This window comes from Salvia splendens, chromosome 12 (assembly GCF_004379255.2).
Source record: "Salvia splendens isolate huo1 chromosome 12, SspV2, whole genome shotgun sequence".
Lineage (NCBI taxonomy): Eukaryota > Viridiplantae > Streptophyta > Magnoliopsida > Lamiales > Lamiaceae > Salvia > Salvia splendens.
In genome coordinates, this window is record NC_056043.1 from 27,904,663 (window position 1) to 27,926,885 (window position 22,223).

A 22,223-nucleotide genomic window follows, 5' to 3' on the forward strand; every position below is an offset into this window, starting at 1 on the left:
TAAAAAAGGAAATTATTTTATAAACTTCGGATTTGTTTTTAAAAAAATATACCCACGTCATTCTCGAACAATCATCCACAAATAACAAGAAATATTTAAAACCATTATCACCAGTAACGGGCACAGGGCCCCAAACATCAGCATGCACTAAGGAAAAAAGACTCTTAACACGAGTTTTAGTAGACTTAAAAGATTGTCTATGGCTTTTCCCCAAAACACAAGATTCGCAATCAATATTTTTGAGATGGGAAAAATTAGGAAAAAGTAGTTTAAAATAACCAAGAGATGGGTGACCAAAACGTCTGTGCCACAACCAAGCTTCTCGAGTCGCAGATCCGTGAGCCAGCATTGCGGCACTGCCTTGGTGAGCCATCTCATCAACATAGTAGAGGCATTGACGCTCAGTGCCACGCCCAATTATCCTCATCGTCCTGATATCCTGTAATACATAGAAATTAGGATGCATTAGCAGTGTACAATTTAATTCCTTCGTCACGTGGCTAATAGACATCAACTTATGTGACAATTTGAGAACATAGAGACAATTCAACAATTTTAACGTTGGCGAAATCTCAATTGTTCCATTACCCTCTGCTGAAGTTAATTCTTTATCCACAGTCTGTATCTGACTTTTCATAGTACCACAAAAATTAACAAAATCCTATTTATCATGTGTCATAGTATCAGTCGCCCCACAATAAAAAATCCACCTTTTATCTTTTTCACTAGGCTTATGTTGTACAGTACATGCAATAGGCAGTTTGTGCAGTATTTCAAAACTATTGGGACTACCAAACATATCATCACATAATATGGGGTCTTTTTTCGAATTAGTCAAAGTATGGGGGGGTAGACTGCAGGGTATGGGGTATATCATGTAATTTTCGGAAATTAGAAGGACTAGGCATTCAATTATAAATTGGGTTGAGTTTTGTAAACCCTAGCCCATTACCTCCTTCACAGAAGCCGTTGCTCCCTCCTCCTCCAATCCGGCCGGCGAAAATGCCGCTTGCCCCACCTCCTCTCCTCGTCTGCCGCCGCCGCCATGTGGGGTCTCTCCTTCAGTACCCCGCCCACGGGCAGTGGCCTCTGCTCCGCCGTTGGCCAATTTCGCCTTCCCCTTTTGACTTTCATCCCACTATTCCGGAAATCCGACCAATTTTAAGCAGGTTTCCCGAGTATGCTTGTTCACCCCGCAGTTTGAGCACCATAGTTTGGTTTTATCCTGCTTGTTTCGTCCACGGCGGTTGTTGGTGGCGGTGGGGTGTGGTGTTTGCTGTCCGGGATGGGGCGACGCTTGCTAGGGTGGAAAACGTGTGTTTCGGGCTCCAAATCCGAAGCCCACTCCGTTCGTTGATTCTCTGTTCGTTGCGACGGTTAGGTCGGGGCCGGCGACATGATTTTCAGCCGTGTGGCTTCCCGTTTCACCCAACCGTATGCGATGTCCATTGGAGGCGTCGGGCTATCTTTGAGGATGTCCCTTCTGGTTCCCTCGAATTGAGGGTTTAATCAAGCCAAAAACTTGTATAATCTTCGTGTGTTGATGATGTCTCGATACTCACCAATCCCTTTGTCGCAGCAGGTGATGGACTTGATTTGGCATCGATCGATCTCGATCCACACTCCGCGCAAGGTCCTCCAGTAGGTTTCCAGATCCATGTCCCCTTGGACAATCCGGCTGGCTTTATCTTCTAAATCGTATATCAGATACGAATCTGACATACTCTGGTACGTCACAACCAAGCTTTCCCAAATCGCCTTCGCACTTTGGTGATGTGCAAAGTCTTCAACAATATCGATCTCCATATTGTCCACGATCCAGGAGAAAACCACTAAATCGGTCTCCTCCCATTCCAAATACTCCTTATCGGTTGGTTTTGGGGGCTCCGGCACTCCAGTGATGTGCCTCAACGCCTTTCTGCTTCCAATGGCTACTCGCATCAGCCGAGCCCATAGTGGATAGTTCTTTCCATTTAGCTTGAATGCTACTGTAACATTCTTGCTTGCTTTAAGTTTGATGTTGTCTGTTTTAACATCTTCTTCTCCTGACATTTTCAGGTTCTGTTGTCCACCTTCTGGTCGGGACAAGGTATATCGGCGATGATGAGTTTATTTTCTAAGCTTTTGATTATCCTGCCCTGAAGCCATGTTGAGAATAGGTTTTATATATTCATTCAAGTGTGTTACAGTGAAGGGAATTACACGCCTAAATAGGCTTAGAATTACTTACATATGGTATGATTTACCCTAGCTATAAATCAGGAAAGAATAATTACAATTAATTATAATTGACTCCATAATCTTTGCATATCTTCCTTGATTTCTTCTAACAAGTTATTAGCTGATAAAACAAAAAATTAATGTAAAATAAATTTTTTATAGTATTCATTAGTTAGGAAAACAATCGAGAAAACTGCAGAACCTACCAAGGCCTCTGCAAAAAATGTGAATTAGTAGTGGAATATTCCGTTGGTGAAGAGAAACACTCATGTGCTCTCACCTATTTTGATCGCATAATTAACTTGCAATTAATCATCTTACTTAACACTTAAACTGTCCTAATTATAATTTAATCATTCTCATTAATATGTAAATAATGGAAGTAAGTGGCGACATGATCATGCGCACCACTCCACAATCCTTTTCCCTTTTCAATGGGCTCTTGGTCTATTATCAAAAATAAAGATGAGTGAACTAAAAAAAACATCTTGTAATTTGCACTATTTAGTATTGGAAAAAAAAATTCCCCCATTGACTGTACACTTTTGCCATTTTCGTTTATCCCCATTAATTGTCCACTTTCACTTTTTACTATAAATGGTAATAAGTTCTACATTTCACTAACTTATTTCACTCACATTCTATTATAAAATTAATATATAAAAATGGACTCACATTCCACTAACTTTTTTCTATCCAATTTCTCTATATTTCTGGATAATTATTGAGGGACGGATGGAGTATATATCACGATATCTATGGATAAATACTTAATTTTATTTAAGGTACTTTTACACTATTTTTGAATATTTTTTTTCCTTTTGAGTTCTTTTAAATTTTACTAGATATTTTAGTCATTATGTTTTACTCCCTTCGTGCCAAGGAAGGGATCAGTCATTATGTTATACTCCTATATTATGTTTCTCTGCTATCCATTCTCACTATTTTCACATTTTCTTATCTTATTATTGGAGTGCAGTAAGTCATATCCTAACGTGAGAGATAAACAACATGAAGAAACCAACCCCTACGACTCATGGGCAACAAATTGTTTAGCCTGATGCTCTTATTTACCGAATTATCTAACTACTTTCCTCTAAAAAAATCCCCAATCAGGATGAAAAACTGATGAATCTCTTAGCTATCAAAAAACCATAATCAAATCTCTCAAGCAGTAGCCTCCTTAAGATATGCAATCAGATCTGCACGCTCTTGAGGTTTCTTCAGTCCCGGGAAAACCATCTTAGTTCCAGGAATGTACTGCATTAATCATCAAGATTAGCAATGATCAAACAAAAACCAAGAAATGAACACATACACACTAGTTCTTGTAGTAAAAGATTACAAAAGGAATCGCAGGGAACATATCGATACGCGTAAATAAGGAGCCAGGCATATGAAGAATCGGCGAGATGTATTACCTTCTTGGGATTGAGTAAGTAGTCATAAAGAGTGTTTTCTCCCCAGGTGACGGCCATGTTCTTGTTAGCAGCAGAGTAAGAATAACCAGGGGTGGTGCCAGATTGTCTCCCAAAGAGCCCATTCAAGTTAGGACCTACGAGTTTAATTGTGATCAACAAGAGAAAAACAACTATTATTTAAATCCATTAACAGATATTTGCAGATCAACTTTCAAAATCCAATAAATATCAACGATCACACAATGTCAAAGAGAAATTAAAAAATTGAATCATGTTAACAATCACAGGATAATCCAAATCTGAAACATAACACGCAGGAATGGAGCGTAATCGAAATAGATGGAATGCAGATAAAATTCCGCATACAGAATCATCAAATGTAATTATGTGGAAAAGGGGGATAAATTTATAAAGAGGACATCAATTCCAGCATAGAATGACGTCATGAACGAAGGTAAGACAACAAATATGAAACCTTGTTTGTGGCCGGCGCCTTTCTCGGCGGTGTGGCACTGCGCGCACTTAGTTTTGAAGATCTTCTCGCCAGATTTGGCGTCGCCAGCCGGTGCTTCGCTGAATGTCGCCATTCACCAAAATCCCAACACTTTTTTTTTCTTTTCTTTTCTTTTCTCTAGTTTTTGAGAGGGAAACAGCCTAATATAATAATGATTAAAATTAATATGAAATGGCAAAACGAGAGCGAGCGAGCGAGCGACCAGTTAATGTGGAACGTGGCTTTAGGACTTCTTAACTGAATCCACTTCTATTTCTGACCACATCTTACTCTTTTTAAATCAAGAATTACATAAATGAGAAACCAGAGTATTCAATGTCTATTAATAAAAGGTTGGAGTTTGAATTTTTATTCAAATTTATTAAATGATTAATTTGGTGTATAACTTATTTTACTTCCTACTGGAGTACAAATATAACTAAGTAGCTACTATTACTAATACGCGTTCGATGGCTGTTAAATAATACTCCCTCCGTCCCCGAATAAGAGTAGCTAATTTCCATTTTTGGTCGTCCCCCATTAAGAGTCACTCTTCATTTTTACCTAGTAGGCCCCACGTTCCACTAACTCACTTCACTCATATTTTATTATAAACCCAATATAAAAATGCGGGTCCCACATTCTACTAACTTTTTCAACCAACTTTTCTCTATATTTCTTAAAACTCGTACCCGGTCAAAGAGCGACTCCTATTAAGGGACGGAGGGAGTAAAATGTACTCCTAATATAAAACTTTGTGGTGAACAATGGAGTAATATTTTGTAGATTGTTAGATTTTCATAATAAACTATCAAATTTTTAATTTTTGTATTGAAATTTTAGATTTTTATATTTTTTATGCAATTTTGAATTATTCGGATCAACTCTCATAGTTCAGATTTTTGGAAAATTCGGATCTGATTAATTATTCATAACATTTCGGATTTTCAGATTAGGCAAAATCCGGTTGCAATTACCAAACCATACTTAACCAACCCCAGGAGATGAACTAATTTGAACACCAATACAAAAGAAAGAAACAAAAACATGAGAAGCATTCCAGTCGTTAGTAATGCTGTGAAATTGTCATAACCAACCAAACTTGAAGAGATACAGATTAACAGCGCCACCAAGAAAAATAAGGTGGACAAAAAACAAAAAAAAAAAAGCAAACAACTATCTCAAAACCAGAAAGCAGCAAAATTAGCAATCATTATTAAACAGCTAAATCCTTTACAGACAGTACTGAGTTCTGAGTTGAGCGCAAAAATGTTTGGCACCCTGGCCAGGCCTCTCAGCAGCTATTTTAACCTTTTGCAGGAACCACCATAGACCACCCGACAAGTCTAGGCGACCCAGGTGGACTTGAATGCTAGCTAGGATTGAAGAGGCTTAGTTCCACAAAAGCTGCTCCAGAGGTTTCATCTTTCTCCGTAGCACGGAAAGAAATCGATCCACGTTTTCCTGAGGCAGATGAATTTCTACTTACAAGGCTTCCTTCAACTGGGCTCTGATAAGCAATTAATGAACTTGTATCGTTACACTCATTACCAGCCCCCTTCCTCCTAGCTTCTGTATCTATTTGCAGACTCCTCAAAGATAAAGAATCTGCTATAGGAAGGTATACAAGCATGCACATACCCACCCCTGCACAACATAAAATGGAAAAAAAAGACAGGAATGCTATGGCATCAAACAAAGGTGTTCCTGGATCAGCTAGGACCGACAAACCAAGCAGAACAACTCTTAATGGGAAAAAACTAGAGATAAAAAAGATCAACGTGTACACTCTCTTTTGCAAACCTTTATTGATCACCAAATGAAGAATTCTCCTACCAAGCCAAAACAAGTAGATAGTCACGATGGTAGCAAAAACACCGAGAAAGATGGTACTGAATAGAGGGTAAGTGCAGAAAGCAATATCGTGATTTGCATCAGACGAAGCTGCTCTGATGAAATAAGAACGCAGTTTTGGATTATGGTCCTCCTTATACTTCGGTCCAATTAAGATAACTACTAGCTGAAGAATGAACAATGGGATGCAATAAACAAGAACAAAACCAGCCGTTTTCACATTCCACTTGCGACCTAACGTTCCAGACCTTTGAAGAGATGCACGGAGAAGAAAAATGAGTGTAAGAAACAGGCATGGTTCTGCGAATCCCAGGTTCGAAATGATGTAGCCTTTGCAGACTTTTTCCTGCCATTCCAAAGTGAGACCATCCAATACTCTTCCGTGGTGCCTCAACAAATTCAACCGTATAATTTCACCAACACCCCACCAAACTGCAAAGAAGATGTATGTGATTCTGATTATCCAAGGACCACTAAAATAACTAAGCTGACTGAAACCTTGCCCGAGGATCCGACTGCGGAAGTAAAATGAATATATGATACAGAACAACCCCAGAACAACCAATACAGCAACAAGACAAATCGTCACCACACCAAGTGCATCAGCGACTAATCTCGACTGGGGCATTACCCAAACCACAGATTCCACGCATGCTCTCCGCCAGCATGGACACAATAAAATCTTCTATTCAGTAAGGTATTCCACAGGACCAGCAAACAAGCCAAAAATACCTGAAAGAAATAGTTGAACACTCCAATTGACTCCAAAAAGATCATATACGTCCAAATTGGAGATTCATTAAATGCTCCTCAAGCGAAGAACAGAATATAGCAACAAAAGTTGCTTAATGACCTCGGGCCAAAAAGAAGTTCCAGCTTCTTCAGCTACTCGGTTTAAATCCACAAGTCCAAAAGGTAATCTTTAAAGATCAAGCAGTGCTGCAGCATGAGCAGGAAATACACAATCAGTTACCCACTAGAGATTATACAATAATAGTATAACAATGATAACAATTACTACTATTTTATAAAAAAAGGTGATAACAATAATGAGAATGACGCCAAAGTTAATCAAACAAAAAGAAGCCACGAACTGGAAAGCAACTACAAGAAAATACAAGCAAAGAGGAAGAAGAACCAGTTGTCAATTGTAACAGTGAGATTAAGCAGCATAAGGTGTCAGGTGTCTCAGAGCAATCAATTCAGTAAAGAAAAACTTTATCACAATTGCAGAAGCGTGGCTACCTAAAACAGGTTAGCATATCTTTTGACCAAGACAACATATGAAATTCCAATACACAGTAACACAAATAGCAACACCTTATATGCTGAACTAACATCTGTAAAAATAAATATGAGACTAATCAGTCATGTAATCAGACAATTGAGGACAGATATTGCAACTTATTCAATCACTAGGTTGTCACATGCCGTAGAAACATTTAACATACAAATCCTAGCCTTTTGTTACAAGTGAACTCGACAAAATTCTGCAACCAGATTTTCTTGCAACTTGCAAGTTCAGCCTAGGTATACTCTAGGTGGAAGATTGAATTTGACTGAGCATGGAAACCTTTATATAGAGCCATCCATATAAAACAGCAATCCATCACATCAGCCATCAGCACAATAGAGATACACCATACAGAGCAACTTTTCAATCCAAGATGGGTTGTTTAATGGATTGCATAGGAAACTGGGGTTTTTTTTACTGAGGGGAACTCTTGTCAATAGTTAGACTCAGGAACTGTGTCTCTCAATACAAATAAGTTTACTTTCCAATTTCGACCCATAATTTTTTGTTACTAAACCACATAGATGTTTTAATGACAAAGACTACATTAATTCGACCACTTCCTTTGAATCTTATAATAATATGTTTAAGATAAATTTCTGCTGCAAAACAATAAGCACGAAACGACGGATGGTCCAGAAACTTCAGAAAGGAATTCCACATTCCTCATTGTTATCGACAAGTCATGAAGCCAAATCTGAGCTAAGTATCAAGTGAAATTATCCATTAAGCATCAGCTGATGTTTTAACAATTTAAACCAGGCACTGAAATCTGAACTACTTCATAAATCTGAGATAATATCCAACAATATGGTCAAAATAAATTATAAAATTCACTTAAAAAGCCCTTATTTATCCTGCAGGTGCAATTCCAAGCACATCAACCTCAAACTTTCGTCGACTATAAGGCAACTTGCATGTACAATCTAATAAATTACTAGTATTAAAAAGAAATAAAAGGAACTCAGTCACTCAATTGTTAAGTACCAGCTTCTTTAAACAACGGATTTACCAACCAACAAACTCCAAGCCATAAATTTGATCTGAATTAACAACATATCTACAAAACAGCGCCTAAGAGATCAAAGACCACACCATGCAGAGAAAAAGAAAAGGAAAACAACAATTAAGACGTTAATTATGGATATGAAAACGCAGGCACGAAAGCATCCGCACATTCGTATGAAAAATTGCTAAACCTAGAAATAACCACTTCAATTCGAGAAAAAGAAGATATTATCTAAAAAACGGAGGAGAAAGTAACATAGGAAAGGAAAACAGAGGAGGTGCAGGAAGCTTACGACTTGTGAATCAACGATCCAGTAAAGTACGACGTTGAATCTGAAATTCCGCAGAAATGCGAGAAAACCCCTAGTGAGAGAAAACAAAATGCAAGGCAAGAGAAGGAGAAGAGAGAGAAGGAAACAATGTAAAGGTAGGGGAGAGTAGTCTTACAAGAGAGAGAGTGGGACTTTTGTTGCTGACAGGCTGTCGCCAGCCAATAAATCCAAAAATCAGGAGACAGCAATTAAATAATAAGATATGTACGTATAATAATAAAAAAATAATAATCGTATGTTATAGTTACGGTGCAGCTGTAATATGATTTCCAGTTTTCTTTTGACACATTAATTTTGCTGTATTGAATATCATAGTACTACTATAGCATATCATTTATTTTAACAATCAATTCCGCTAATATTATACTCCTATTTGGTGGCATCTTATGCAGCAAATTTGAAGGGCAGGCTGTACACAGCAGACGTGTGACATGTAATATTTTCCTCCCTTACATTCTTACATTTTGATAAATATATGTATCTGGTCAATATTTTGTGCACTTGCTAAAAAAACCTAGATTAAAAGCAATTTTGTCGCCACAATTCACTAGGTAAGGTAATAGTAGTAATTTAAGAGAATAGTTTAATGCAAAAAATCATGCAGTGAATCAATAATCTAGACAAATTCCCGTTTAACATTGTTTATCATTTTAGACTCATTAAATAAAGTATATCAAAAGATCAAACTGTACACTACGCTACAAAATAAAATTACATGAACAATGATATCGGTGGCGTATCCAGAGTTTTTAATTTGGGGTACGAATTATATGACAAATAATTATTATAAATAAAATAATATTGATTATAAAAATAATTTAAATAGTAAGAATTTTTTATATGAAGTACGAGTTGTAATAAAAATAATACTCCATCCATCCCATTTTAGGAGACTCGGTTTACCATTTTAGTCTGTCCCACATTAGAAGTTTCGGTTAAAATATTTCATAAATGGCAATAGGCCCCACATTCTACTAACTTTATTTCACTCATACTTTTTATAATGTTAATATATAAAAATGGGACTCACATTCTACTATCATTTTTCACCAACTTTTCTTTACATTTTATAAAACGCGTATCAAACTCAAATGGGACTCCTTAAGTGGGAATGAGGAGTACTACCTAAAATGTTAAAAATAAGAATTTCATATTAAAAAATAAAAGCAATACAAAAACTTAGAATTTTTTTATTTGAAGTACGAGTTACGTTACTTAAAATGATAAAAAAAATAGAGTATCAATATAATAAATAAAGCAATTAAAATAAATGAAATAACAAACATAAAGGGAAAATCAAAATAATTAAATTATAGTAAACAATCCTAATATCTATAAAATAAAATAGGAATGTAAATTTTTACCTAACTAAAAATTAATTACTGGAGCACTACATTACAATAACGAAAATATTAGTAGGAGTGCAAATAATTAACTAACTAAAAAAAACTAATTACTATATATTGTACTGTAACAAAAATGAAAATGTTAGTACAGAAATAAAAAAAAAGTATTCAAACATAAGCATAATTAAAACAATGAAAAGGAGAATGCATAACAAAAATGAAAATGTTGAATATAGAAATAAAAAGGTAGCAATTTTCATAAATCAAAAAGAAAAGGAAAAGGAGAATAAAAGTTAAAAGTTTTGCTCCAACCGAGAATTGAACTCGGAGCATGGGGAGGCATTATGAGGGACAGACCACTGGAGCACCAAGATGTAAATTTCCAATAAATGTAGTATTAACATCATGAATTTTGGGTACAGTTGTACCCTTCGTTCCCACTTCCATACGCCACTGAATGATAGATTTATTTAAGTTACTTTGATTATGTTGTCATTAGACTTTTGTGGTAGATCCACTATGGATGTTCTCCATTTCGAATACGAGCATTCGACGTCTTGATCATAAAAACTGTTGCATAATAAACAATAATAATAGTTAGGTTGTGATTTATAGCTTGGTTAAGACAGATTAATTGGAGTTAATCCAACTATACAATCTATCTTGTAGAATTGACACTATTGGAAAAAGAATTGGGTTGGGCTAACAACCAAATACACTTTGAAATCATCGACGGGGTAACACGCTACATTTCCATTGACACCCTTCATCTCTTCTTCGATTCAGCTATGAATACGACAAAGATGCTAGTGAGGAACACAACGTCTAAACAGTATCCAAAGTTCATGTGGAGCGGCCCGGTGGCATAAGCGAGAGGCCCATTAGGTATTCCTACTAAAGGATCGCAAAGCATCGAACCTGCTTTCTTGACTAGCAAAAGACAGAGATTGTGTGTCATTGTGTAGATACATCGGGATGGTTTGCACATCGGTGGGTGGCTGCTAGTTGAATTAAGTTAACGAGTTGTGTTCCACTCTGAAATTGTTTGTTAATTAACTCACCGATTTTGTGAATTATGCCACATGCGACCATGTAATTTTGTGTTTTGTGTGATTGTGCGGGCTAGTTGCCAAGATGATTTTGCTTTTACTTCTGTTTTATTTGGGAGCATATCTAAATCATTCATAACTTACGTTAAATTTGGAGCAGTTTTGCTTATTGTACAATAATATATCCCACCTAACTAGGCTTTTATACAATAGAGTCTTGTTCATAGCATTTCTTGGGGGCAATATCATCTTTGGTGTACCAAGACACAATACTTATTCTTGTATATCGAGTACCACTATCCAAGATACCAAGAAGATAGGGTTGCGACAAACTAACACCTTCTAATAAGTCAAGGTTGTGTATAACTAGCAGTGGCGGACGCATGATTTGATATTGGAGGGTCCAAACTAACGTTAACAATTGTTGCGATTTTTAATATCGATAACGCCAGAAACAATTACGACATGAACAATACACATAATGTGAGATAAATAATTTGAAAATGAGCAATAGACATTGAAGTTCACACAATGATAGTGTCAACGTCGAAACAAATGGAGAATATATTTTTAAATAAAAAGCATAACTTATATTTAAATTTACTAATATGATATATATGCACATAATGTAACTAAATAATTAGTTTATTTTTAGATTATAAAAACTACTACTTTGTGATGCTATAATAATAATATAGTATATACATAAGTAAAAAAAATAAACAATATAATATAAAATTACCAGTATGAAAAAACATGAATGAATTAATTATTAGCTAATGAATTAACTATAAGAATAAGACAAATGAAATCATTACTAGACAAATGAATTAATCTAGCTACGAGAGAATAAAAACTCCTGGATAAATTAATAGATAAATGATTCTATTTAGCTGAATAGCTTTAAAAAAGCTAAAAAAAACAAAAATGAATTAATCTAGCTACGAGAGAATAAAAACTCCTGGATAAATTAATAGATAAATGATTCTATTTAGCTGAATGGCTTTAAAAAAAGCTAAAAAAAACAAAAATATTCACAGCCAGCTAGAATCGAACATGGGACGTCCGAGATTGAAGGCCAACGGCCAAACCAACTAGGTTAAAGAATGACATGCCAAATGTAGAAGGAATTATAAATATTTGCACTTTCCATTGGTCGATTGAAGCCTCTTTCTTGTCGATTCTCAGTTCAGATTCCTCGGTTAGTGAAGTAACCAAATGAGAGTTTGGGTCGGTACCAGTTAGTTTATTTACACTTTCCATTGGTCGATTAACCGAAGGGTTGGCTCAGTCCTATTATAATTCTACAAAATATTTGCATAGCGTTTATCCAACTTGTGATGATTCCACTAAGTGGGGTAGTAAAAAAACTGAATAAAGCATTTACAAAAGATCCATCTGGCTCAGCAAACAACACCGTGTCTTTGTATTTTACTACTTTAAGTTTGAACATCACTTCTTCAGACATGTTGATTCATAGTGACTCTGCGGTGTATTGGCGGTCCATGTGGAAAGACGATGAGTTGGGTTGCGCAATGCAATGCACACAAGCGCGATGAGAGATGGAAGCTAGTTATTCACTTAAGGAGGATCAAAAAGTTTTGTTCATCAAATTTCATATCTTCATATATTTTTAGTTGATGTGTTTATAGAAGTAATTGATTTACTACTTCTAGTAACTTGATAATCAATTTGATGAGTTCAATTTGAAGTTGACCATAAGAATGACTTGTCCGAATCCTAAAGATGACTTGTCTTTTTTTGACAAAGAAAATGTACTGAAACTTACCACCTTTTATACTTATAATTTTTCAAATATTTATTTGATGGTTATTGAGATCCAATTTTATATATTTGGGAAATATATAAAATAGATAGTGAGTTTGTAAATTTGTAAGATTTTAGATTTTATTTGATGAATTTTGTTGAAACAAATAGAAATGTGACTTCTCTTCTTGTATTTATGCTCATCGAATTGATTTTGATGCCGCTGTGGCACAGAGGGGGATGATGTAGATTCAAACAGAGAAGATGACTCAGGCCGTCGAAGTTATGATGAGGATGGTCGCCCTAGTCAAACAAAAAATTTCCCCGGTCCAGCAACTTGCACCCTCCAGGCCAGTTGAGAAGCCCAAGCAGCCAACCCCAGGAGCCTCCCTGTCCAAAAGGCAACCAGTGAATCTAATGGTACCCCAAGTAAGAAAAGAAAGGAAATGTCAACACCAACAACCACCAACACCATGCAAGTGAAGCAGATGCAACCCCCATAACCAACAAGAGGACCAAGAAGGCAAGCACCACCAGCACCCCAGGAAGGTTGACTCCTAAGGGAGCCAGAAACAGAATTAAACCCCCAGTGACCAAGTAATTTTACATTTGAGTTTTTATTTTTCTTTTCTTTTGTTGAGTGTCTATGTCTGCATGCTTTCTCTGTTTTAAGCATGTCATGTCTGTGTATATGTGTTTTGTGTGCTTCTCCCACTTAGCTCAATCTTTGGTCTAAGTGTGAGAAGATCGTCCTGTATATATGCTCTGTTGGTTTTATTGTTTTGTGTCATCTCCCACTTAGCCCAATTCTCGGTCTAAGTGTGAGAAGATTATGTTACCTGTGTTTAAGTTGGTCTCTGTTGTTCATGTGTTCACCAACTGTCATGTTTCCACTTCATCAGGACTGCTTGGGGACAAGCATGAGTGAAGTGGGAAGGGGAGAGCAGTTAGTGCAGTTAGTGTCGAGCATGTATATATTTTGTCAGGTCCAGGAGTCAATTTTTTTAGGATTTAAGTGTTAGGTATAAACTGGCGAAATAGAAGGCAAGATTCCCTTAGTGAGAGTAATTGAAGAGAGGATACATGTCAATTTTGAGACCTCTTTCCTTAATAAATCAAAATCAGTTTGAGTGAAGTAAGGACGATAGAAAGGCCTTAATTTGATCTTGTTGTGAAGCCCTCTATAAAGTGAGTTAAAAGCCTAATAGTAGAACACTTTCTACTAAAAAAAAGAGGCTGCCACTTGAGGCTTAGGGAGAAATGACATAGGGGAGTAAGGACTAAAGGCAATAGGAGAAACCAGTTGAGCTTATTTCTTTCGAAGGTACCCCTTAGTTAGCAAAGTTGAGTCTCTGTGGTATTGATCTTCCTGTTGAAACCTCAGCTTGCATACCATGTGAACAAGGGGGCAGCTCACCAAATTGGGGTAGGGAATATGTTGTGAACAAGGGAATAATAAGAAGTAGAAAAGGAAATGAGCAGGAAAATTCTGTAACCTGACCCCAAAAAAAAGGGTTAGAAAGAAAAGAAAAATGGGCAGGAAAAGTTATAACCTGACCCAAGAAAAAAAAGGGAAAAAGTGTTAGGAAAATTTCAGGGCAGGAAAATTTTTTACCAAGGGAGGTTGTTTCCATCTTTTTGTCCCTAAGTTCACATGTCCCTCATATGCTTTAACTTGCAAATACAGAACTTTGACCCCTTAGGATTCCCACCTACTTACACTACAATCCCCTGGCCCCGTTACAACCAAATGCAAAGACCTTAAGGAACTTTTCCTGTGTCAGTAGAACTCAAGGCATCAGTGGTATGACAAAAATGAATGAGTGAATGGTCCTAACGTTTCTGGTGAGGAATGAGTGACCAAGTGAATCCAACAACTTAGTGAAAGTAGAGGTTGTCTTGACGAACTGACAAACTGACCCGATAGAAGAAGGGAGGGGGAGGAATCTGAGACTGTAGACGATTAAATTGACCTCAAACTTGTGGGGACGGCTACTAGAAATTAAACCAGTTTATACATCTATGTGTTGTTTTGTTTTCTGTATTTTCCCTTATGTGTGTCCGTGTTATGTTTTCTTTGTCGAAGTCTGTTGCGTCTAGGTCTAGGAGTCTTTTGTTTCCCGTTTTAGAGCCAGTCATTTGATAACCATGCATTGAAACTTTCCTTATGTATTTTATTTTGTCTTTCATACTTGGGGACAAGTATGGTTTAAGTGTGAGCAGTTTGATAAGGCTCGTTTCATGCATTGGTTTGGATGATATTACATGCTTTTTGGGGAGATAATGCACAAATTTGAGAGTAAGTGTGCAGGTATCTGTTGGGTCAAGTAGATGCTGCAAACTGACCGAGCAGATGCAAAATGAATAGAAAAGGAGTAAAAATGTCAAAAATCCGCTAGGTCAAGGAGAATTATCAGAAGAGCAGGTGCGTAAGAAATCTGTCATACCCAGGAGATTGTGCAAATTGACCTGGCGGATACAATCGAGCAGATTTTGAAGTGAAATAGCCGAAGCTGTCCAACTGACCTAGGAGAATCAAGTAGGTGGTGGCAGAAGCAGAAGTGGGAGCAAAAGAGCAAGATTCGTAGACACCCTTAGTTTAAGGGACAAACGTCAAATCATGAAGAGCATACCCTAGGGATTTGAGCTTGAAGTCTCCCTATATAAAGGGACCAACATGAATGAGGAAGGCAACGCTTAAAGCTATCGTAGTTTAGGTAGGAAGCTCTCATAGGCGTTTAACGCCACTGCTCCCTTAGCCTAGTTTAGATAGTTAACTTCTTTCTTAGCTTAGTTCAATGGTTTAGACGGGGGAATTGACGACTCCAACGTTGGATTCTTGCTTTCTTTTCTGCTTTTGAGAAGTAGTTAGATCTCGAGTTTCATTTGAGGAATTGACGACTCCGCCTTTGGATCTCGACTTATTTCCAGTTTTATGAAGCTTTGGTGTTTATTTTTATGTTGATTATGCTATTTACTCATGTTTCTTGGATGCTTTTCGCAATTGGTGACTTAGATGTTTAGATCCATGTTGTTTATTGATTTCCAGTAATTTAGAGGTTGAGATCTAGTTGTTCACGTGATCGATTTTTGAGATATGTTAGTTTAGGTGATGCATGCAAGGTTAATCTATGTTTATTCTGCTTTCTGCTTGACCCACGTGAGTAGATCTGGTAGTTCTGGCTTGAATTTCATGTTTACGTCTCGTTTTGACGCATGCTCTATTTTATTTTGTCAATGGTGCTGAAGCTCTATTCCATGCTCTGTTTTTACTTGGTTGTTTGGAGAAGATGAAGTAAAAGTTAGTTAGAAAATCAGATCTGTTTTTTGCTTTTGTTTTTTGCTTTTCACAACTTTTCTGCCAACCCCAACCAGTTTAGGAAAAATGGTCCCCACTTGCTTTTGCATCTTTTTCTGCCTATTTTGAAAATTTTTGAGCATATTCCTTCAGTTACAGGTGTTCTAGTTAGTTTAACTCCAGTTTACAAGTTGCCTTGAGTTTGGTTGTCATGCAAGTGTTTGTACTTTTCACATCCGCTAGGTTAGTTAGATAGAGTCCAGTTTAATTCCCCATGTCAAGTAGATTAGAGTCTTAACCCACTCAATGAATGTGTGGCAGCAGCCGACCCCTTTTCCGATTGTGTCGTAGAAACAATCTCAAGTAGGTCCCCAGTCCATGTGGTTCGACCCCGCTCTTACCGCTTATACTTAGTAAGATTTGTCGCATTAGTGAGAAAATTATAAATCTTGTTGAAAGGAGGGACACGTGCACACGTGCAAAAACCCTCTCTTCAGAACGTAACAAAATGGCAAAATGACTTCACTACTATGGAACAGATGGAGTACTAATTTTACCATTTGGGGTCGTCCATCAAAATTAGACCAATTCTAATTATGGAAAGTTATAAACAAATCATAACCCTACACATCATTCTAAAGGTGGACCCCACAGTTCACTGACACTACTTTCACCATCTTTTCCTTCTTTATCTCTTACTTCACCAATTGCACATTAAAACTTGTATCATTTATAACTTCAGTCTATTTTTTTTGGACGGAGGTAGTATGAGTGATCGAATGATTGTTTTATCATTTTTATTAAAAATCTACAAGTTTATGATGATTAGTAGCCAATAGCTCTAAAAATAAGACTTGTTGCCATGTTTTAAAATAAACTGTCAGGCATAATACTATTTTTAACTTATTTTACTTGTCGTATGTATAATGTTGTCAAAAATGATTAGATATAGAAATAAACTGTCGGACGTAATACAATCCAAAGGAAAATAAAGATATAATACAAAAAAATGGAATTGCCAAATTGAATTAATCAAATAATAGAACCGTAGTAGCATTCAACCGAGTAGAGGAAGACCTCTTTCTGTAAGACGAGATACACTCTGGTAGTGTTCTTAGTGTAGACGTGACGTCCCCAAAGATAAAATATTACAGCACCGCAGACGAAACAAACTTCGGTGAAATGGAGGAGACAACGACTTTGAGGATGCAGAGAGACATGGAGAGTGTGTATGCTATGTATAGACTTGGTGTCTTAGTGTAGAATAAATTAATACAACTCTTTATTTATAGGTCAAACCACTGTAAGAGGAGCCTACGAGAATCAATGTCGCCATTATGATTGATGAATAACGACTGGGAGTTACAAACATCACTCATGGTTTGACAGACTAAATGAATTTGGACATCCTGCTAAGGAAAGTTCTCGATATATCTGGATTTGTATTGGTCACACGGGAGACACAAGAGACGTCTCCCCATGTCCCACAGGGGAAGGAAGGGAGACGCCCCTGGCACGCCTCCACCATTGGTTTAAAAGAATTAAGTTGGTTTGAGACCAATACCAAAGGCCAATTGCCAAAACCAAAGTATCTAGTGCCCGACGCCCGACAATCGGCACAAGGCGAGGCGGGCGGCGGTAGCTCATGTGGGCTTGACAAAACTGATCATTATTCCATCTTACTCCCTCCGTCCTAGATAATTTGTCTCATTTTTCCATTTCGGTCCGTCCCACATAAAGTAGCACAAGGTGAGGCGGGCGGCGGTAGCTCATGTCGGTCCATTTTTCCATTTTTACCATTTTTTGTAGTGGACCTCATATTCCACTAACTCATTTATACTCACATTTTATTATAAAACTAATATATAAAAGTAGGACCCACATTCCATTAACTTTTTCAACTCACTTTTCATTACAATTCTTAAAACTCGTGCCGATCAAAGTGAGACGAATTATCTGGGACGGAGGGAGTATTCTTTCAAATTTAAGTGACAATCTATACCTCACTATATTTCTCTATCATCGAGAATCGATTTATGAAGAATAAATATATCACAATCTCTTTAGATTATTTAATTTCACAAAAATTAAATCTTTTGTTACTTTTACGATCCGGTCAAACTTGGACAAGATTTGAATATATAGTTTGTCATGCGACTCACATTCTCACACCCCTAATTAAAAGTTTGGAATATAGTACTATTGAGAGTAAATGTTCAGCTAATTCACTAAGTAAAAATTTTGGAATATAACAGTACTATTGAGAATAGGGATGCATTATAATGTTAACTTTTCTTAAATTGCTAATTTGATAACTCATCAACGCAGCGTATTTATGTCAACACGGTCACTTTAAATTGTCAACACAAATTTGTATGTTGAAATTTATATATCAATGTCAACACAGTTTATTAAAATATCAACTAAGTTTATATTGATATTTCAATACGATCGTATTGACATTTTTAATACACTGTGTTGACGAATTATGAGAATTAGCAATTTAAGAAAGTTAGCAACTTATTATAACTTTGAGAGTAAATATTAAACAAATTCACCAAGTAAGATTAAACAAATTCACCAAGTAAGATTCGGACTTTGGTACTCCCCATTTTATTATCTCTCTCTCTATGAATGTGTCACGAATTGAGACCATCTTTTCAAATCTTATATATTCGGTGTTTCATAATCCAATCAGATTGCATTTTGTAGAAACGTTGCATCATAAAGTAAATAATTAATTTGAGAACATATAGTATTATAGGAGTATAATAAAGTGGAAGGAAATAAAGTTGTACTAATAGTAAGTGTTTCCTTTACAACCAAACAGGCGAGTCCTTCTCTCAATACTTCTTCTGACCAAACACTCAAAGCTAAGAAAGCTCGACACTTTTCGTATTCTCTCAAGAAATCATGAGTAACGAATAGTAAGACCGCCCTCAATTTTGTTTCCTGTTAGTTTTCGGTAAGTTTCTTCTTAAAATTGCTTTTCCTCCCCTTTTTTGCAGCGATTACTTGTTCAAGCTTCTCTTAATCGGTGACTCCTCTGTCGGCAAGTCTTGTCTTCTTCTCAGATTCGCGGTATGCTGACCTTATTTGCTTGTTTGATTTGTGTAATATTGTGTGTATTAATCGCTATTTTGTAGAGAAAGATCATTAACGGGTGTTTGTTTTGATGATTTTTTGGGGTTTTTATTTTTAATTGTGTTGGAAAATTATTAGACCATGTTTATAGGGCCTTTTTGTGTCTTGTTATGAAATGCGTGTTTTTTTACCATGAGATCTGTTTGCTTATGGAAATGAGCTTTGTTGGTTGATTTTTAGGATGATTCGTATGTGGACAGTTACATTAGCACCATTGGAGTTGATTTTGTAAGTTCACTTCCTATTTGATTAACTTCATTGATTGTTGTTGTTGTTTTGTTGTCATGTTCTACTACTTAATTTGGGGATTCGCGTGATTATGTTGTTAATTTTGTAGAAAATAAGGACAGTGGAGCAGGATGGGAAGACAATCAAGCTTCAGATTGTGAGTTAAATAACATGTACAATTGTCAATGCTCGTGATTTCTCTCATTGATGAAATTGTATTCTGCTCAGCTCGTTTTGGCTACTCCATTTTCTTTTTGTGTTTTCTGCATCTAAGATTATCCTAAATGACTAAGCAGAAATGCGCCTGGCTTGATACGTTTTCATCCTCAATTTATAAGAAATTTGGATCTTTGGTTATGTTTCTATTGGAAATTATCCTTTAAATTTTTATAGTCATTAACTTTTAGCATTCTGTTTTTTTTCTTCTTTTAGAATGATATTTTGTTTAGTCATGTGAGTTTGCATAAGGTTCAATAGGTTTAAAAGAGAAAATGTTTGGTTTTGAATGTTTTATTGGTGGGTTCTCTTGAAAGAATGTAATAAATATGCCATTTTTTCATTAGATGATGCATATAAATACATAAGCAAGAGCTATGCTGAACATGTTGCCTGAAAATTAATAGATGGATCATAGATGAGAGTGGTAGTAATGGCGCCTACTCTCATTGGTCAACCTGGATATGATAATCTATTAAGATGATTTATTATACATAGTCGGATTTGTTGTAATGATATTGTTTGAAAATAATACTAATAGTATATCTATTGGAGAAGGAGGCCTTGGGGCTCGCTTCTAATATTTTGTTTCCTGTATGATTATATGCTAGTTGTCTTGAAAAAGGTGAATGCTAAACAATTTAGTTTGAAAGTTCTTATACATTGTGTAGATACCCCATATAAGCTCAAATTCTTGACTTACTATGGTATTTTTTCTCTATTTATGTTTATCCAGTGGGACACCGCTGGACAGGAACGGTTCCGGACTATCACCAGCAGTTATTATCGAGGAGCTCATGGGATCATTGTAAGAAAGATCTTGATATAATTATTTGTGTATTTTGTGTTTAGTCATTGTATGCAGTCATGATTCCTTCAAAGTTATATTGTATGAATGGAATGTGCTGAGTACTCAGGTATATTGAATATAACTCTGTTTTTCACACTGCTGGTACGTATTTACTTCTTATAATTGGCCCAATATAGTCATCTGTTATCCCACTGTATTCTTGAATGTTATTATTAATCTTCACATTACCGTTTGTGACTTACTGACTTCAGTTTATATCCAGTCTATTATCAGACTTGATACGAACTCTTCTAGTTTGCTTATTTTTCCCATCAGTTGGGACTTTACAAATTTGAGCCATCTGTAGTTCTATTATTTATTCCTGTGAGATGACTGACCTACTTAGTTTATATTGAATTCTGGTTTTGCTACTCAAATAATGCCTCATGTCTGAATTGTAATAGATTGTGTATGATGTTACCGAGATGGAGAGCTTCAACAATGTCAAGCAGTGGCTTAACGAAATCGATAGATATGCAAATGACAGTGTTTGCAAGCTTTTGGTGGGTAACAAATGTGATTTGGTTGAGAACAAAGTTGTGGACACACAAACCGCAAAGGTGATTATTTTATGTTAACTATATCAATTATCACATCAGCTTTCAACAAATTAGAAATGAGCACGTCTATATTGATTATAGCAAATGCTAGTTAATCTCTTTAGAATTTATGTGATTTGTAGATCTTTCTTAGTATTTCATGTATTAACTTGCACTGGATTGGACGACTTACAGGCATTTGCTGATGAGCTAGGGATTCCTTTCCTTGAGACAAGTGCAAAAGATTCAATAAATGTGGAGCAGGCTTTCTTGACTATGGCTGCGGAGATTAAGAAAAAGTAAATCTTCTAACTATTGATGAATAGAATTATTCTTGATCTAGCTCGTCACTGCAAGTATATGACATTATTTTATGCTTTTAGACTGCTTAGCTTAACTTTTTAATTCAATAGACTTATACTTTTCGAACTTTGAGGGTTTTTGGGTTCTTAATCTATTAACAGACTTTATGCATGAAACAGAAGTGTTTCTGTGATGGGTGAAGCATTTGAAAAGTTGTTTCTTTTGGGGTTGGTGGCGATAGTTGTTTTTTACACTGGTCTTGTGTCAGCCGCGATTGAACATAAAATCCCCACCTAGTCCGTTGTTCGTTGTTCGTTGTTCATTGTTCATTGTTCATTGATTGCCTAACATATGAGTAATTGCAGGATGGGTAACCAACGAACAGCAAAGTCGTCAGCGAATACGGTCCAGATCAAGGGAGAGCCAATTAAGCAGAAGAGCAACTGCTGCGGTTAAAGTGTAATATTTGTTTATTGTAAGACTGTAAAAAGCTGATGACAGATAACCGTTCGAATTGTCCTTTCAGCTACTTGAAACTCAACTGCAGACCTAGTTTGTGCGGTGGCTTTTGCATGTCGTCTCTTTCTCATCCTGGAGCTACACAACTGCAAATCATTTTTTAATGTGGTAGAAATGGAAATGGCCAGCACAGTACCAATATAGAAGCAACTCAGAATAGAAATGATACCAAAAAAATTATACTGGTTAGAAACTAAAATAAGTGTACTATCTAAATTCACTATAGAAGAAAATGATGAAAACACAAGAAAAAAGAGAAATAGCTCACTTCCTGATGGTATTATCCTTTTATCCAGTCATTAAATGTCTAAATTAGACATTTTCTTGCATGTGGGTAAAAAC

At 36.2% G+C, this 22,223-nt stretch overlaps 3 protein-coding genes across 6 annotated transcripts; 1 reads left to right on the top strand and 2 right to left on the bottom strand.

Annotated features, from left to right (window-relative positions):
• Window positions 1–3,232: 3,232 nt before the first annotated feature.
• Window positions 3,233–4,276, bottom strand: LOC121758314 (cytochrome c). Its single transcript, XM_042153733.1, has 3 exons — window positions 4,117–4,276; window positions 3,642–3,775; window positions 3,233–3,480 (listed from the first exon to the last, which is right to left on the bottom strand). The coding sequence occupies exons 1-3, from the start codon at window positions 4,226–4,228 to the stop codon at window positions 3,388–3,390; spliced, it is 339 nt and encodes a 112-aa protein (XP_042009667.1). The 5' UTR covers window positions 4,229–4,276; the 3' UTR covers window positions 3,233–3,387.
• Window positions 4,277–5,200: 924 nt separating this feature from the next.
• Window positions 5,201–8,744, bottom strand: LOC121759308. 4 transcript variants are annotated; one of them, XM_042154844.1, is made up of 4 exons: window positions 8,584–8,744; window positions 5,938–6,927; window positions 5,686–5,781; window positions 5,201–5,598 (listed from the first exon to the last, which is right to left on the bottom strand). In XM_042154844.1, the coding sequence occupies exons 2-4, from the start codon at window positions 6,614–6,616 to the stop codon at window positions 5,507–5,509; spliced, it is 867 nt and encodes a 288-aa protein (XP_042010778.1). In that variant the 5' UTR covers window positions 6,617–6,927; window positions 8,584–8,744; the 3' UTR covers window positions 5,201–5,506. The 4 variants fall into 4 exon arrangements, with proteins under 4 accessions (XP_042010778.1, XP_042010777.1, XP_042010776.1 ...); XM_042154843.1 differs by having other exon boundaries at window positions 5,201–5,781; window positions 8,584–8,741; XM_042154842.1 differs by having other exon boundaries at window positions 5,686–6,927; window positions 8,584–8,741.
• A 10,107-nt stretch (window positions 8,745–18,851) lies between these two features.
• On the top strand, window positions 18,852–21,935 carry LOC121756952 (ras-related protein RABD1-like). The gene is made up of 8 exons (XM_042152390.1): window positions 18,852–19,009; window positions 19,091–19,163; window positions 19,407–19,454; window positions 19,564–19,611; window positions 20,407–20,478; window positions 20,925–21,080; window positions 21,255–21,358; window positions 21,728–21,935. Exons 1-8 carry the CDS (start codon window positions 18,996–18,998, stop codon window positions 21,816–21,818), a joined length of 606 nt encoding a protein of 201 aa, XP_042008324.1. The 5' UTR covers window positions 18,852–18,995; the 3' UTR covers window positions 21,819–21,935.
• Window positions 21,936–22,223: the final 288 nt, after the last annotated feature.